General features: G+C 42.4%; 1 protein-coding gene across 1 annotated transcript; it reads left to right on the forward strand.

Annotated features, from left to right (window-relative positions):
* Positions 1 to 1,198: 1,198 nt before the first annotated feature.
* LOC115424788 (orexin-like) lies at positions 1,199 to 2,581 on the forward strand. The gene is given in 5 exon segments (XM_030142213.1): positions 1,199 to 1,324; positions 2,226 to 2,248; positions 2,250 to 2,335; positions 2,338 to 2,508; positions 2,511 to 2,581. Coding segments are annotated over 5 exon segments (477 nt in total).
* Positions 2,582 to 15,757: the final 13,176 nt, after the last annotated feature.

Genomic DNA, 15,757 nt, shown 5'->3' on the forward strand with positions numbered 1-15,757 from the left:
AATTGCAAACAGGAAGCGGAATTGCAATTTGAATTCAAATTACAGGAAGTAGAATTGGAATTCCATAAAAATTCTAAGAATTCATGGTACATAATTAGGTTTTTAATAATGAAGCTTTACAGTATATATTACATATGATTAACCTGTTTAACCCTGACCATATTTTCAGGGGAAAAACGCCAAAAAAGACATACCCAAAGTAAACGAAGAATACTTAGAATACTTATAATAAGGTTCATGGATGTTCTTGGTGTCTATGGACATTTAGAGACCTCACAGAATCTCTTCCATTGTCTAAAATATTGTATCTATTACTATGCCTGAGTAAACTGTAACAAACTAAAAGAGAAATTAGAGTTTTTTTATCCTCGCCTGTTTTTTTTCGGCTGGATTGACGATGTTATGCCTAAATTAACTGTTCGTGTCAGAGATTTTTAATAGCGTATATTCCACCCCACAAAGATTAAAAATCATGTTTGAACATTAAAGTTTGCACTAAAATACACTTTTGATGTACTTTTATTAACATTAGAGTCTAAACTTTGAGCAAAAGTTGAAAAAAACATCCATTGTCCTGAATGATATATTTTTATAGTAGATGATATTATATAATTTTTTCAGCCCACGGGCGGGCTGATAGGGCGAAAGGGGTTAAAACATGAATTTCATACAGATATTCAGACCAGAACAATACCGCCTCAATGACAAAACATCTGAGGAACTGTTGACCATTAGATGCAACAACGTTACCCTGTAAAGTACTTCAATACATGATAACTGCATTTACCAGAACATTGTTTCATTTGATTACTTTGAAATTAAGATATTGATAATTCAGTATTAGGGAACGTATGTTTAATGTTGTGTCTGTACTTCCATTTGGAATTTTAAAATGTATGTTAAAGTATCACTGTCTAGCTGATATGTGATAAATGATCAAATGTAATAAATTCAGTTCCACTTCCTGTAATTCAAATTCAAATTCAATTCACAACCTGTAGGGTGGGGTCAGTTCCAATTCATTCACTGAATTGAATTAAATTCTGAAATTCTGCATTTTGTACAAACCTGATACGTATATATCTATATAGAATGGAATAGATTTTATTGTCACTGTCACAGGAACAATGAAAATCAATTTAGCAGCTCAGTTCAATTTAACGGCAATACACTTAGTGCAAAGGACTATCCTATTATAATGGACGTTTCTGTGTCCGACGCGTGTGTGTCCAATCGATCTCCTGATGTTGCAGCACAGGAGGGCGTACGGGTGCAATGCCGCTGTTACACCACAGGAGGGCACTATTGTACGATGGCACCGCGGGTACAATACCGCTAGAATAAGACAAAAATGAAAAATATCACAGAATATTAAGAAAAGTAGGACTGTGCAAAGGCTTCAGAATAAAATATTAATACACATGTGCTACGAAAGTACTATGAGAACTTCTGAAATCAACAAAATATACAAAAAGAAATATACAAAAGCTAACTCTGTACTACAGATGAGAGGTGTGTACTACGGATAGGATATATACAGGTAGTAGTGTATATGATATGTGTATATATTTACACATGCACACATTATATTTATATATACATACATATTCTTCAAAGCTTTATGAGTGAATTTTTAATATTCCATGGTTTAATGCTTTGGGTCGTTTAAAGCTCAGGTTGGACCTATGCTCTGGTTGTTAATGAGCAAGTAAGTATTGAGGGTTAAATTAGATTAAATTATTTATTTATTTATTTTTTAAATGAATAAATAAATAAAAATGTAAAACAATAAATTAATCAATCAATCAATCAATCAATAAAATAAAATAAAATAATATATAAAAAATAAAACAAATACAAAAAAATAAAAATTAAAAAAATACATAAATAAATAAAATTTAAAAAATAAAATAAAACAGATTAAATTATTTATTCATGACTATGTTCTGTATAATCAATTATACATTTTGACTGTAGTGTGTGTGTTTTGTGACTAAAAATTCCACTTCCACATGAGTTCTGATATATTTTTTTTAAATTTGTAGAATAAATACCTCATTGTTCATGCACTTTTCAGCTCTAACCGGGCACATTTTCACAAAAATCCTCAGTTGCAGATATGTTTCACTGATATATAAAAGTAATGACAACAAAAATGTCCATCTTTTCTCCAGTTTCCAAACACCAGCCAGTGTAAAAGTCGGTAAATCTTGTCTTGTGTTCAGCAGAAAGCCCTGGCGTTGCTGTTGACTGTTGCTGTCTCATGTTGCCTGTGATGCCCACACTGTGGCCGAGTGCTGCAGCCAGCCGTCTCGGTCCTGTCGCCTTTATGTGCTGCGTGTCGCTCCGGAAACAGGGGAACCCTCACAGGTGACGCGGCCGCCGGCATCCTCACTTTGGGCAAACGCTTAGAGGATGAGCATCGTTTGCAGAGTCGACTGCATCAGCTCCTCCACGGCTCCAAGAACCAGGCGGCAGGAATCTTAACTATGGGGAAGAGGACTGAGGAGGGGTTGGAGAACAGGAAAGTGACTGGACAATGCAAGCAGGGAACACCATCACAACATCTTTACCTGTTTGAAACAAAATACCTGAGCTTACAAACATACTGGGACTCTGTTGGTAAAAAATAATAATTAAAAATAATGGTGATTTAAATGTTTTACTCTCGTCAAAAATCTGATTTCCTGTGAATTTTGTCTTTTTAAATGTAAAATGAGAGAATAATAGAAAGATGTGTACTATTGTACTATATGTAAAAGGCAGTGCGATAATAAATAATAAAATCAGTAATAAATTGAAAATGTGCTGTTCTTTGGGTGTGTGTCTCCTATCAGCGTCACATCTGATTGTGTTAACATAGATGAATTTACTACCTACCCATTCAAGAAAAAAATTCACTTGATATAGGCCTAACTGATTTTTTTTTTTTTTTTTAATCTTTTTTGAGCAATATAACAGTACATACAAAGAAGTGGAATTACAGTGCATACATTATACTTTGCCTTTTATATAATTTTCCCCCATACCCAAACCAACTCCAAGACCCTCCGAGAAGGGGCAACACCAAGAAAAAGTACATTATAACGAAGTCTCTGTGCAGTAGAAAATCAATAAGTACAAATAGTAACAAATCTGTGATATACAAAAATAATAACTGAGCCAACAGAAAATAGAAAAGAGAGAGTAAAAATGTAAAAAAATAAATAAATAAAGAGTAGACATAGCTTGTACATACATGTGCCTACTTTAAAATATTAGGCCTTACACAGATGTATCAAATGCAAAAATAATTGGTAGACAGAATGAATTAAGACAAAAAACAACACCTTAACAAACACAATAGAGAGGAGGGTGGTGGTTTGAGAGGCAGATATAACTGAATTTGAACTGTTTTATAAATATACTATCTCAGTGGTTTCCAAACTTTTTTGGCTCGTGACCCCTTTTAACATCACAAATTTGTGGCGACCCCAGACATTCAAATAGAGACTTTTTTTTTTTACTAAAATTAAATAGTTTTGGATCATGTAGTAGTTTGCTATACTATGTTGCATATAAACGTTAATTTTAGACGACATTTAGTCCATATAATGTATATTATTATAGACAGAGGCAGAAAAGCCAGGTGTAGATTACTGCACAAAGTGAGAATTTGATTTTCCTTGGTCAGGATATGTACAGTCAGTCCAGCTTGGATTTACAAGGCTGACAATTAATACTGAACAAACAAAAACTCAAACTATGAATTATGAAAGAGCTGCAGCATCTGAAACTGACCACAATGAACATTTGACAGATAAACAGTACCACAGTGCTGCAGTTTCAGACTCAGTTTGTCATGTCTTTTATGGATTGGGATTGTCTCTGTCAACTCACCATATATTTTTTTTATTAGTAAATTGTTGGGGGTTTTTTTGTTTTGTTTTTTTATCTATTGCTAGAAATTTCAGGTGACCCCATTTGAATTCCAGGTGACCCAACGTGGGGTCCCGACCCAAAGGTTGAAAAACACTGCTATCTCCTATATGCATTTACACTTCTCACCAAATCTAACAGCAAATGCATGTTAATTTACCTTATGTACTTATGTATATGAACAGATTAACTTGATATGTTTTTATTTTAAGCACAAATGTTGCTTCTTGGATCAGCAAAGTCTCAATACATGAGCATGTAACTTTTAGATGACTGAGATTTAAATCATCTTAAATTGTGAGGAAAAAAGTCGACCACAAGATGGTGCTGATGCAATAAAAAACAGATTAAAGGTAGTGAAACAGTAGTAATCTAGTAATTATGCAGTAGAAAAGTAGTTTCCATCATCATTTAATCATAATTCATTTAATGCTACTACTAATGCATAAAACTCTCTTTGCAATCATGCATAGAAAGCACGTAATATTCACCTACTACATTTCATTCTCTTTTAGTCATTTTAATTTGTTGCTTGAATTTAGTTTTTTCTTTTCTTTCTTTCTTTCATTTAATTGCAAACAAAAAAGGACAGTGGAAATGCTCTCGTCATGTACAATAGAGACAATAACAGACTCTGATGTTCTAGATCAGGGTGTCCAGTCCTGGTCCTCCAGAACTACTGTCCTACATGTTTTAGGTTTTAGATAGTTCCCTCTTCAGCACACTTGACAGTCCTTATCAGGCTTCTGCGGACCTTGATGATAGGCTTTTCATTTGAATCAGGTGTGTTGAAAGGAAGCGGGGACATCTAAAGCAGGGGTGTCAAACTCATTTTAGTTCAGGGGCTGCATTCACCCCAGTATGATCTCAAGTGGGCCGGACCAGTAAAATAATACCAGTGAAAAAAGTAAAATTACGTTATGACAGGGGTGTCAAACTCATTTTAGTTCAAGCTAAATCTGATCTGTAGTGGGCCGAACCAGTAATAATATAACATACATAACAATATAACATAATAATATAAATAATGTCAACTCCAAACTTTTCTCGGTGTTTTACAGTGAAAAAAGTAAATTTACATTATAAAAAGGTTGACATCTGCAAACTATCCTTTCAAAGGATGTGAAGAACATGAACAAAGTGAAAAAATAAGTGTAATTTTAACAATATTCTGCCTCAGTTTATCATTTACACATGTACATTATAACATATAGATCACAGTGGATCTACAAACACACCAAACATTTAATAACAGAAAAAAATTGTACTTACTTCTCTTAAGACATTTCAGGCTGTTCATATTTTTTGCGAAATTATGCTTTGTTTAATGTAATACATGAAAATATTACATTTACAAACAGAAAAAATGGTAGTTGTTATTATTTCTATGTTATTATGATAGTTTTTACTGGTCCTGCCCACTTGAGATTGAATTGGTCTGAATGTGGAACCTGAACTAAAAGGACTGTAATATTTTAGTGTAATTTTTGCATTTCACAAATTCATCCCAAGGGCCGGACTGGACCCTTTAGCGGGCCGGATTTGGTCCCTTGGCCGCATGTTTGGCACCTCTGCGTTATGATATGTTTATAACTACATTGGTTCCTTAAAAATCTGAATAACGTGACTACTTGAAATGTCTTAAGAAAAAACAAGTGCAGTTTTAACAATATTCATCAATTTATCGGTTTATCATTTACACATGTGCGTTACAACTTAGATTACAATCACAATGACACAAAACATTTTGTAAAAGGTATAATATTGATGAAATTGCATTTACAAGACATTTCACGTTGTTCATATTTTTTCAGGTTATTCCCATTTTTTGTAAAAGGATAGTTTGTTTCATGTAATTTTACTTTTTTACACTAAAACAAATTCGCGAAATGCAAAATTACACTAAGATATGAACAATCCTTTTAGTTCAGGTTCCACATTCAGACTAATTCAATCTCAAATGGGCAGGATTCAGTAAAATACTATCATAAACATAGAAATAATGACAACTCCAATTTTTTTCTTTGTAATTGTAAATATTGTCACGTAATTACATTAAAACAAAGATTAATCTCCCAAAAAATGTGAATAACCTGAAAAAATATGAACAACCTAAAATGTCTTAAGAGAAGTAAGTACAATTTAACAAGATTCCGCCTGTTACTAAATGTTTTGTGTATTTGTAGATCCATTGTGATGTATAAATTACAATGTACATGTGTAAATGATAAACTGAAGTAGAATATTCTTAAAATTACACTTATTTTTTCAGTTTGTTCATGTTATTCACATCTTTTGAAAAGATAGTTTGTAGATGTAAACCTTTTCCTAATGTAAATGTACTTGTTTCACTCTAAAACATAGAGAAAAGTTTGGAGTTGACATTATTTACATATTATTATATTTTATTTTACTGGTTCGGCCCATTTCAGATCAAATTTAGCTGAATGTGGCTCCTGAACTAAAATGAGTTTGACACCCCTGTTATAGGTTTTAGATATTTCCCTCTTCAGCACACCTGACAGTTGTTATCATGCTCTGCAGACCTTGATGACAGGCTTTTCATTTGAACCAGGTGTGTTGAAGAAAGAGGGGTACATCTAAACATGCAGGTGTAGCAATATAAGCCAAATTATTCTTAAACATAGAGCGTTGGTCTCTAGATTAATTCAATTACAGATTTGTAGTTGAAGATGCCTGCATCTGACTATTGAACCTTAAACGTAAATTAACCCAAACAATAATTTGGAAACTTTGCAAAAAGTGGTGGAACTTTTTGACGGGACAGTGAACCCAGGTGTGAACAACGGTACAACAAGCAAAACTGAGGCAGAGGATTTATACACACATAAAGAATTTATTGACTAACTAAGACATACAAATAACACAAATACAAGAGTAAATATGATAAAAAAGGGCAGAGATTAAGGACGGGGAAAAGTGGACTAAATTGGTATAGGGTATATTCAAGATATTATCACGTTAGTGAGGTTAAGGTGAGGTAAACCTACTTAAATTGGAACAATGCCAACTCAGATAAGCCGGGAGTAAGTTTTCTTACAGGTTGTCAGTCTCTGAATGATGCGGGTCTTGGCTTTGTGGGAGGATCCGACACGGCTGGAGTGGCCCCGCAGCGACGTGGACAGGAACAGCTGGAACGGCTGGACGCAGTCTGGACGGCGGATGGAGGACGTGGTGATGACGTCTCTGACAGTTCGAAGCAGCAGCTGATGTTGGCACGGCCCGAGCAGAGAAGGCACGAGGAGGACCAACGAAGTGAGCGGAGACTCACGAAGTTAAAGCGTAGACTCCGAAGAGTACAGCAAGAAGCATGAGCAAGGAGCAAAAACAGGAAGAGCACAAAAAGGCAGGAAAAGACAAAAATCACAAAGTGTCAAAAGTAACAAGAAAAGGAAGAAAAAGCCCCGAAAGAATTGGATCTTCTTCCTTTATAGTTTGGCCAGGGGCCAACCCATTCCATCCTTCTCGTACATATTGATGAGTTATTGATCTCTTTGGGCCGTGCCTTCCTTTGTCCGTTTTGAGCGGGAAACCGCCTCCTTGTGCTGGTCATTTACATATTTCAGAGTATCACCTCTCTCCCCCCCCCTTAGGAGAGGGAGAGAGGACCTCATGCAGACTTGTAAGAGACTTCTCCCAACTTTAAATAAGATCCTTAAATAAGATCCTTAACTTTATACATCACCTTTAACCTCACTCAGCCTTAATAAACTAAATACCATTATGTGGACATGCTATAACAGTAATATTCTTACTTTCAACATGAACACAAATAGGACACATGTATATGAACCCACAGGTCAGGCAATGGCTTGGGCATAGATATACATGAAAGAGGTACCCTGTGGAGTAAAACCAACATTGACACATTCTGTGAAACTAGTAATTACGGCAAAAGATACAGATTTTGCAAATCAGTCTTTTGTCCCTAGGATGCCTCCACCTCGGGTAAACAGGAATGATGGGACACAGATGTTGAGGGGCAAAAGGGGTCGCCAAGTGTAAACATGATATCTGGGGTGCTCTCAGTTATCACGACAGGTGAGGATGGCTCTTGATGATGAACAGAAGAAAGTGAGCCTAAGTTTTATTGTCCTGGGTGCTTTAAATTAGAATAGTCTCCATTCTTTAAGATTATTCGTCATCATAAATGTCACTTGCAAAGGATGTCCAGGCACTGCTCTGGGTATCACCCAATCAGAATGGTGGTTAAGGAATGTGGTTTGACCCAGAGAGAGGGAGGTGGTGTAGTTTACAATTCTGTTTTTTGAGTCTGTTCACTCACTCCACCGTCATGCGGCTACAGCCCCCCCTTTTCGACACGATGGTCCCGCGTTCGTGGAGTGTCGTGGCGAAGTCCAAAGTCTGACGGGAGTTGAGGTGAACAGGTGCACTTGGGTCCAGAGGTAGTGGAGACAGGAAGGGTGGCGCAGACGCACCACGGGGCAGGTGCACCTGAAACAGTAGAAGACAAAACACCACAGGGCAGGAGCAGGCGTCCTCTGAGACGGCAGGAACCAGGAGTCCGATGAGCCGGGAGCTGGTGGATCTGGAACCACAACCACTCGACAACCATGCTTCTGACAATACCTGAGTTGGCATTTTTTTTTTTTTCCTCGGGATGTTTGGCTCAGTGGTTAGTGTCACAGAAACAGACAGAAAGAAGAACGGACACACCAATAACATACATCCTAATTTATAAAAGGAATTAGTGATGACAAAAAAAAAAAAAAAAGAAAAGGTGTCTAGGTTGGACACGTGAGGATGACAATTTCGGATAAGGAACAGAGGTTTTTGGTTAAAACATGGATACATAGGTTAAATTGTGAGTATTATTTCCTCTGTTCCTTAACTCAATTATTTGATTTACACTGGATTGTCTTCAAAGTCAACGAGATCTTCGACTGGTTCTTCCGCGGCTGGGGACTCGGGTTCCTGTGGTTTTACGGCGGAAGATTCGGGGGTGCCGAGCTTTGAACTTGGCTATACATTGTTTAAGTTGATGAGTTTTTCCTATACAGGAGGTAAGCTAATCCAAAGGACAGTAAGTATCCCAGGCTGATGAGCGCCACGAGGATACTATCAGCAGTGGACCAGGAATATGTAAAAGGAATTTCGGGTATGTTAGCAGCATGTTAATTGCATGCAGGGTAGCGTCTACGGGGGTAAGGTCAATGGACTGAGTTCCTTCGAACTGGAGTTGTTGTTGAAGTTTTGGGTCGACTTTGAATTGATATTGGCTGAAAATTGAGAGATTTCAATTTCACTCTCATAAACTTCAGAAGGTAGATGGTACAGGGCGACATCCTCAATGTGCAGGATGGCATCTTTAGGGACGTTGACCCACAAAGTTTGGTTTGGAAGGGTAAGTTTGGTAGAGGTATCATGGCGGTCATAGCTGAGGTGGCGCTAAGGGCTGGGGTGTTACCCAGCCATTGTCGCCAACACCTCGGCCCTGGTAGTGGTCACCTGATACCTGGGTGTAGCTTCAGCTCTACACCGAGCATTATCTGACATGGGTTTTAAACCACAAATCCCCTCCGTAACATCTCTAATGAACGGTTTACTGGGGCACAGATAATGAATGTCTTTTGTTAAGGTACACATGTAGGTTTGGAGCCAAATAGAGGTTAGGGTTGCTATCATGGTATGCCACCACCGGTGGGTATTAATCCGCACATAGGTGTCCTCCTGCCAAGTGCCAACATTTACCACATCTTTTAAGCGGTAAATGTGCGGGAATTGATGAGAGGCAGGGTGACCAAAAATGCTACTTCACGGAACTCAGGGTTGACATATAACACCGTAGCGCTACCGAGAGAATAAGCCAGGTGGGCTTGGATAGGGCTGATTGAGCCTGAGGGCATGTTCAGAATACCCTCGACCATGGAGAGAGGTACTAGATAAGGGGGAATTCTTCCCATAGCTAGACTATCTACTGAGGAACTGATCTCACGGCATGTCGCTCATAAGCATGGAGACTACCTGCGTGTGAGCGTAGTCATTCTGTACTACGGAAAGGAGAGCATTCACAGTGCGCCTAGTTTGATTAAGGGCTGCACTGTGGGTGTTGACCAAATAATAGTGCTTCTAGGGTTTTGCCTAGATCTTGGAGGTTAGTGGTTTGTTTTAGCATGCCTTGGCGGATGAGGGGAATTTCGGCCTGTAATTCAGTAATTTGTTGTTTGACAGTGTTAAGGCTAACAGCGTTGATGGTGGACGTTCCGATGCTAAATAGGGAGCCTAAGGCGGCGGCAGCGGCGAGCAGGCCTCCCACGAACCGTTTGGAACGGCGGGGAAGTCCAGCAAGTTCAGATTGGGTGACCGTGAACTTTTCCAATTGGCGCAGCATATGGGTGTCTTTGGTGGCATGGTCGACAGTGGTCTGGGACCATTGGGTACCGGCCCAGCTCGTGAAATAGTCTGGACTGGGAATGTGTTTTCGGTAGACTTCTACAGCGTCTAACCGAACAACACCCTTTGGGTGTGGATCCTACAATCAGTTATTAGTAGTGCCGGGTTGCTCCTTAAGAGCAATTCCGGACGTGGGTCCTGGCAATATCACCTCTAGTTGTGAATAGGTTGCGGTCAGGTGACGAACCAGGAACAGCAGCAGCAGCACCATCATTCTCTGAGACACAACACAGAGCGTAATTACTTTGTTAGTGGGTTACGAGCTTGACCCTGTAGTTGGGAGCCAATCTTGTAACGGACATTTTATGAACCTGGATCAGAATTGGATTAGGATTAGTTTCAAGATGTGGTGTATTTGTGAGAGAAAAGAAAGAAAGGTGACATTTTATGTGATATAGGTTAATTTGGAAGAGATTAGCTTCACCCCCCTTTAGTTATACTGATTAGTCTTGTCCCTGGGGGGAACCCTGCTGGGTCCCACCAGGTATGGTGAGTCATGATGCCTTTAATTTGGTTCCGTGGACCCACTTCAGTGTGGCCTCTTTTCGGCCCTTGGTTATTTTGATTTCGTATGCACCGGAGAGAGTTGTCTACCACCTCATACGGTCCGGCCCACCGGGGAAGGAATTTCCGGGAGATGCCCTGGGCACTCCTCTGAGTGGCATTTACGGTTGAGCAAACAGGTAATACCACACTTTTTCACCAACCTGAAATTCGTCTTGCGACGCTTTTTTGGTCATAATAGGCTTTCCGACCCTCTGCACTCTTTTCCAACTGTTGCTGGGCGAAGGCGAATGTAGCCCTTAGATGGGAATGCATCGGCCATGTACTGATGGGTTGTGTATGGCGGTAACTATGTTAGCTTCGCCTGGTTGGTATAGTAGGTGTACGGGAGCACCATACGTCTTCCCGTCATCAACTCAAATGGTGATATCCCAGTGGACTCATGGGTGTGGCCCTGATTGCCATCAGCACCAGGGGGCTTACATCCCAGTCTTTGTGATTGGAACTCACAAATTTCTTTAGCATGTGACCACCGTTCGGTTGGCTCGCTCTACCTGACCCGAAGATTGGGTGATGGCTGATGTGTAGTTGAGCTTTAATGCCTAGCAGACGCCAGAGTTCTTGTAGAACCTCAGCAGTGAAATGGGTTCCCCTGTCGGAATTAACCCTGTGGGTAATCCGTACCTGGAGAACACATGGTTCATGAGCAGGCATGCCGTGGTTTGGGCTGTGTCGTTTGGCGCTGGCAAACATTCCACCCACTTTGTGAAGGCACATGTGACAGTGAGGAAATACTTATTCCTCGAACAGATCTGACCATTGGTCCCACCCAGTCGATTTGTAGGTCTGACCAGGGAAGGCCACCTCCTCTCTTTGGAGGGGTGCTCTGTGATTGGGATTCGACGGTTGGAACTGACAGCAAACCAAACAACCTTTGACATATGCCACCACATCAGTGTGCATGTGTGGCCAGTAAACGACCTGCTGCAGGGCATTGGATGTTGCTTTGACACCTCGGTGTCCCGCAAGGTGCGTCATGGGCATATGCTAACATTACCCCCCTTTGGCTACGAGGAACCACGACCCGAGGAGGGATGTGCGTCGGAGACATACCAAGAGGTCTTTAAGCAGACGCAGCTTGTGGCGAACCAACATGAGGTCATTGAGGTAAGGTCGGACGCCATGTCGTCAGGTGAAACAGGGTTGGTAGCAGAGTCAGAGAGCCACCGGATGACCTTGGAAAGGGCTGGATCGGTGGATTGTTGGGTGACGAGGTCAGAGTGTTGGATAGCCGGCACACAGTCTAGCGAGATGGTGCGATCGTCATGGGTGGTGTCGTTAGGGGCGTTGTCGGCTGACGGGGGTGTAGGTCGCACCGCACGTCGTCTGGTCAGCACGTGTAGCGAAGGGGTGGGTTGGGAGGGAAGCCATGAGTCGTTAAACTGCCATGGCGTGCCCTGGAGCGCCCCTGTTTGGCTAACGCGTCCGTGAGGTCGTTGTACGTTTTGTCCTGGCCAGGGGTGCGTGAATGGCCCCGGACCTTTTTCCAGTAGATGTTCATGTCGTTAGTCGTGACTATGTGGTCACATGTCATGATAAGGTGTTTGTGTTTGACTGGTTTTTGTTAGCCGTGAGAAAACCAGTGCGTTTCCATGCTGGTAGGACACGTGAAACCTAAGCGGGCGTAGTTAGAGTCGGTGCATATAACCAGGTCTTTGATGTTATGTTCCACAGCAATGTGGAGAGTAATGAGAATGCCTGCGATTTCAGCATACTGTGATGACTGAGGCCCCAGCTGGAAATGTTGGGTTTAGTCGGTTTATCACCGAGCCAAGCAATTCCACTCCAGCTTGTAGCTGTGTTTTGTGATGGTAGGAGCAGCCGTCTACGTAGGCTGTGCACATGTCCAAGCAGACATTTTCGTCAAAATACCGGTGATGGGTGACCTCCGGTGGCGCCAAGGAGCAAGTGACAGGTTCTGGCGTGGTGTTGACGCCTAGGCAATTCTGGCAAGCCGCCAGGTCTGTGCCCAGAGTTGTTTGGAATTCTGGGCATATCGAACCTGGACATTGTAGCTTTGCAGTGCCATAAGCCATGCCGCAATACGAGCGTTGGTGACAACGCCGTCTCGGATGCGTTGACTGTTCAAGAATGTACCGGTTGGTGGCAGGTGTCGATTGTGACCTTTTGACCACCAATGTAGTTAGAAGTGCTTGATGGCCCATACCGTGGACAGTAATGCCTTTTCGCAGTCGGAGTATTTTAACTCCGGGCCATTGAGAGTTTTACTGGCGTACGCTACCACCCTTTGTCTTGGTCGTACATCTGGTACAAACCAGCACTCAGGCAGTGTGCGGAAAACCCTGCTTCGAGGAAAAATTCTCTGTCCTTGTCGGGGTAGGCTAGACAAGGGGCGGAGCACAAGCGTTGTTTCAGTGTCGTCATAGCAGCATCTTGACTGTCACTCCAAATGAAAGGAACGTCCTTTTGAGGAGGTCCGTAAGGGGACGCGCTATGTCAGCGTAGTGTTCTATGAATTGACGAGAGTAATTGCACACGCCGAGGAAGCTGCTGAAGCTTCGAGATGTCGGTGGGAGCTTGGATGTTTTGGATACCCTGAATACGGCTGGACTGGGGTTTAATCCCGTCCGGGCCTATCAGGAGCCCCCATAGTTTACCTTTCGGCGGCACCATTGCCCCTTTAGAGGAGAGTTTGGCACCCGTTGGCCAATTGGCATAGGACGTGGTCGATTTCAGTCAAGTGTGCTTCCAGGGAGGAGCTTCTCATCATAATGTCATCAACATAGATGAGGTTTCCTCGAGCTGCTGCATCGGGGCAGGCTTTGTTCAAGAAAATGTTAAATTCTGCGGGTGAATTTGCGTACCCGAACGGACACCTGGTGAAGGTGTATTGTTTATTGGCGAAGGTGAACGCCAACTTATGTTGATCAGCTGGATCGACCGGAATCGTCCAGAAGCCAGATGCCACGTCGATGGTGGTGAAGTACCTGGCATCCCGGACTTTCGGGAGCTCTTGTTCCAATTGAGTCATGGGCCACCGAGATAAGGGAACCTGTTTGTTTAGTTCTCGATAATCTATGGTGGGTCTCCACTTCCCATTTGGTTTCAAGACAGGCCAGAGGGGGGCAGAGTAGGTGCTATTGCACGGACGAATTATGCCCTTCTCCAACATAGCGTCGATGACCTCCTGAACCGACTCGTACGATGCTAGCGGGATTTTGTACTGTCGGACGAAAGTGGGAGGTGCATCGGGTCTGGTTGGGATTTTGACCGAATGAAGGGTGGTTAACCCGCAGTCTAGTGAGTCTCTAGCGAAGGATGAAACATGTCTCATCAAAACTTCGCGCAGTTGTTGGCGTTCTACATCAGTTTGTAGTGCATCTGCTCCTGTCAGTGCCTGCTGCATGTGAGCGTTGAACTCAGGGTAAGGTAATTCACCTTCCCCATGCAGTTCCAGGGTACCTCGTCCTCAGGCCCTTGAGAAAGTGTGGGCGTGGTCGAAGGTCCTGCCACGGCGGTTGCGGCTGAAGGGGGCAGTGCACTAAGAGTATAGATTATCAAATGCTGGTCTGCATCCAACTCCACTCTAACGATGTCATCATCATCAGTGGGCCCTATAGTCGCTATGGTGATGGTTCTCGAGGGAACCGTGAGTTGCTCTTGTTTCGCAAGTGGTTCAGGTGTCCAGGTGGGTGGAAGACGTCCAATCACTGGGACCCTAAGAGCGAAATCATGGAAGTCAGACCTAATGAGATGACCCATGTTCGTAAACTTGGGTATACTGATGTCACTTTGGGTTGGGTTAGTGACCAAAACCAAAGTCACTCTGGAAGCATCAAGGAGAGGCTGGCCTCTAAGGACAACCCAAGATTGCCAAACTCTGGCGAGGTTGGAAAAGGCATGAGAGTGTATTGCCATCTGGCCTGGTTGGATGTTGAGCCGGATGGGAACGTTTTAGTTGATGCTGGGACGACTACTTCATCCTCATTTATGACCCCGCATGCGTCAGGGACTGTTTGGCCTGACGTCAGGTTTTTCGGTCCAGAGGGCATATTTGGGGTTTAGCCCCGGCAAGGGACCATACCACATGGTTGACCATGTCAATTTGGGCGGCGAGACGTACGAGTATGTCTGCACCCAGGTACACGTCGTGAGGCAAGGTTGGGACCACCAAGAAACAATGGACTAATGTGCGATGGTTCCATTGAAGGTTCAAGTTGCACACACCTCTGGCGGTGCTAAAGGTAGGGGCTCAGTGTTTAAGGGAAAACGGAACGACTTAGGGATTAGCTGAAGGTCGTTTTGTTTTCTGTTGGAGAGTCTCAAAGAAAGCAGAACTGATGGCTGACTCGTCAGCCCAAAGTGCGAGGACGGCGTCCTCATTCGTCACGTTTTGGAGTAGGACTCCCCCCTGAACGAGGGGCAGTATCGCGCCTCATTAGGGACTTGTTCAAAGTGGCACAGAAACGTGTCTGTTTCCCGAAGATAACTCTGTGGAGAGTTTCCAAGTCCAGCAAGTTTTGTCCCCCCTTACCAGTGGATCATCGGTGGAAGAACTGGATCGCCAGTGAATGATGGGGGTGACAGGTTAATTTGGTTCAGGGTGTAACCCTGAGCCGAAGGCTGTGAGGACGAAGGTGCTGGGAGAGGTCGTCGGACCTGTGCCCAGATTTGGAGCCGTTGATAATCGATCAATGGCTCGAAGCGGTTTAGTAAGTCTTGGCCCATGAGAAGCGGAACTGACTCAACGGAGGATATGTAAACTGGATGGACCATTGCATGGGACCAATGGTCCAATGTAGCAAAGCCACTGAATTTAAGGGAGTGGGCGTAAGGGAGAAGGCCTGTACGTCCAAGAACAGCGTTGTAAGTGAAGTGT

The sequence above is a fragment of the Sphaeramia orbicularis genome, chromosome 8 (assembly GCF_902148855.1).
Source record: "Sphaeramia orbicularis chromosome 8, fSphaOr1.1, whole genome shotgun sequence".
Taxonomy (NCBI): domain Eukaryota; kingdom Metazoa; phylum Chordata; class Actinopteri; order Kurtiformes; family Apogonidae; genus Sphaeramia; species Sphaeramia orbicularis.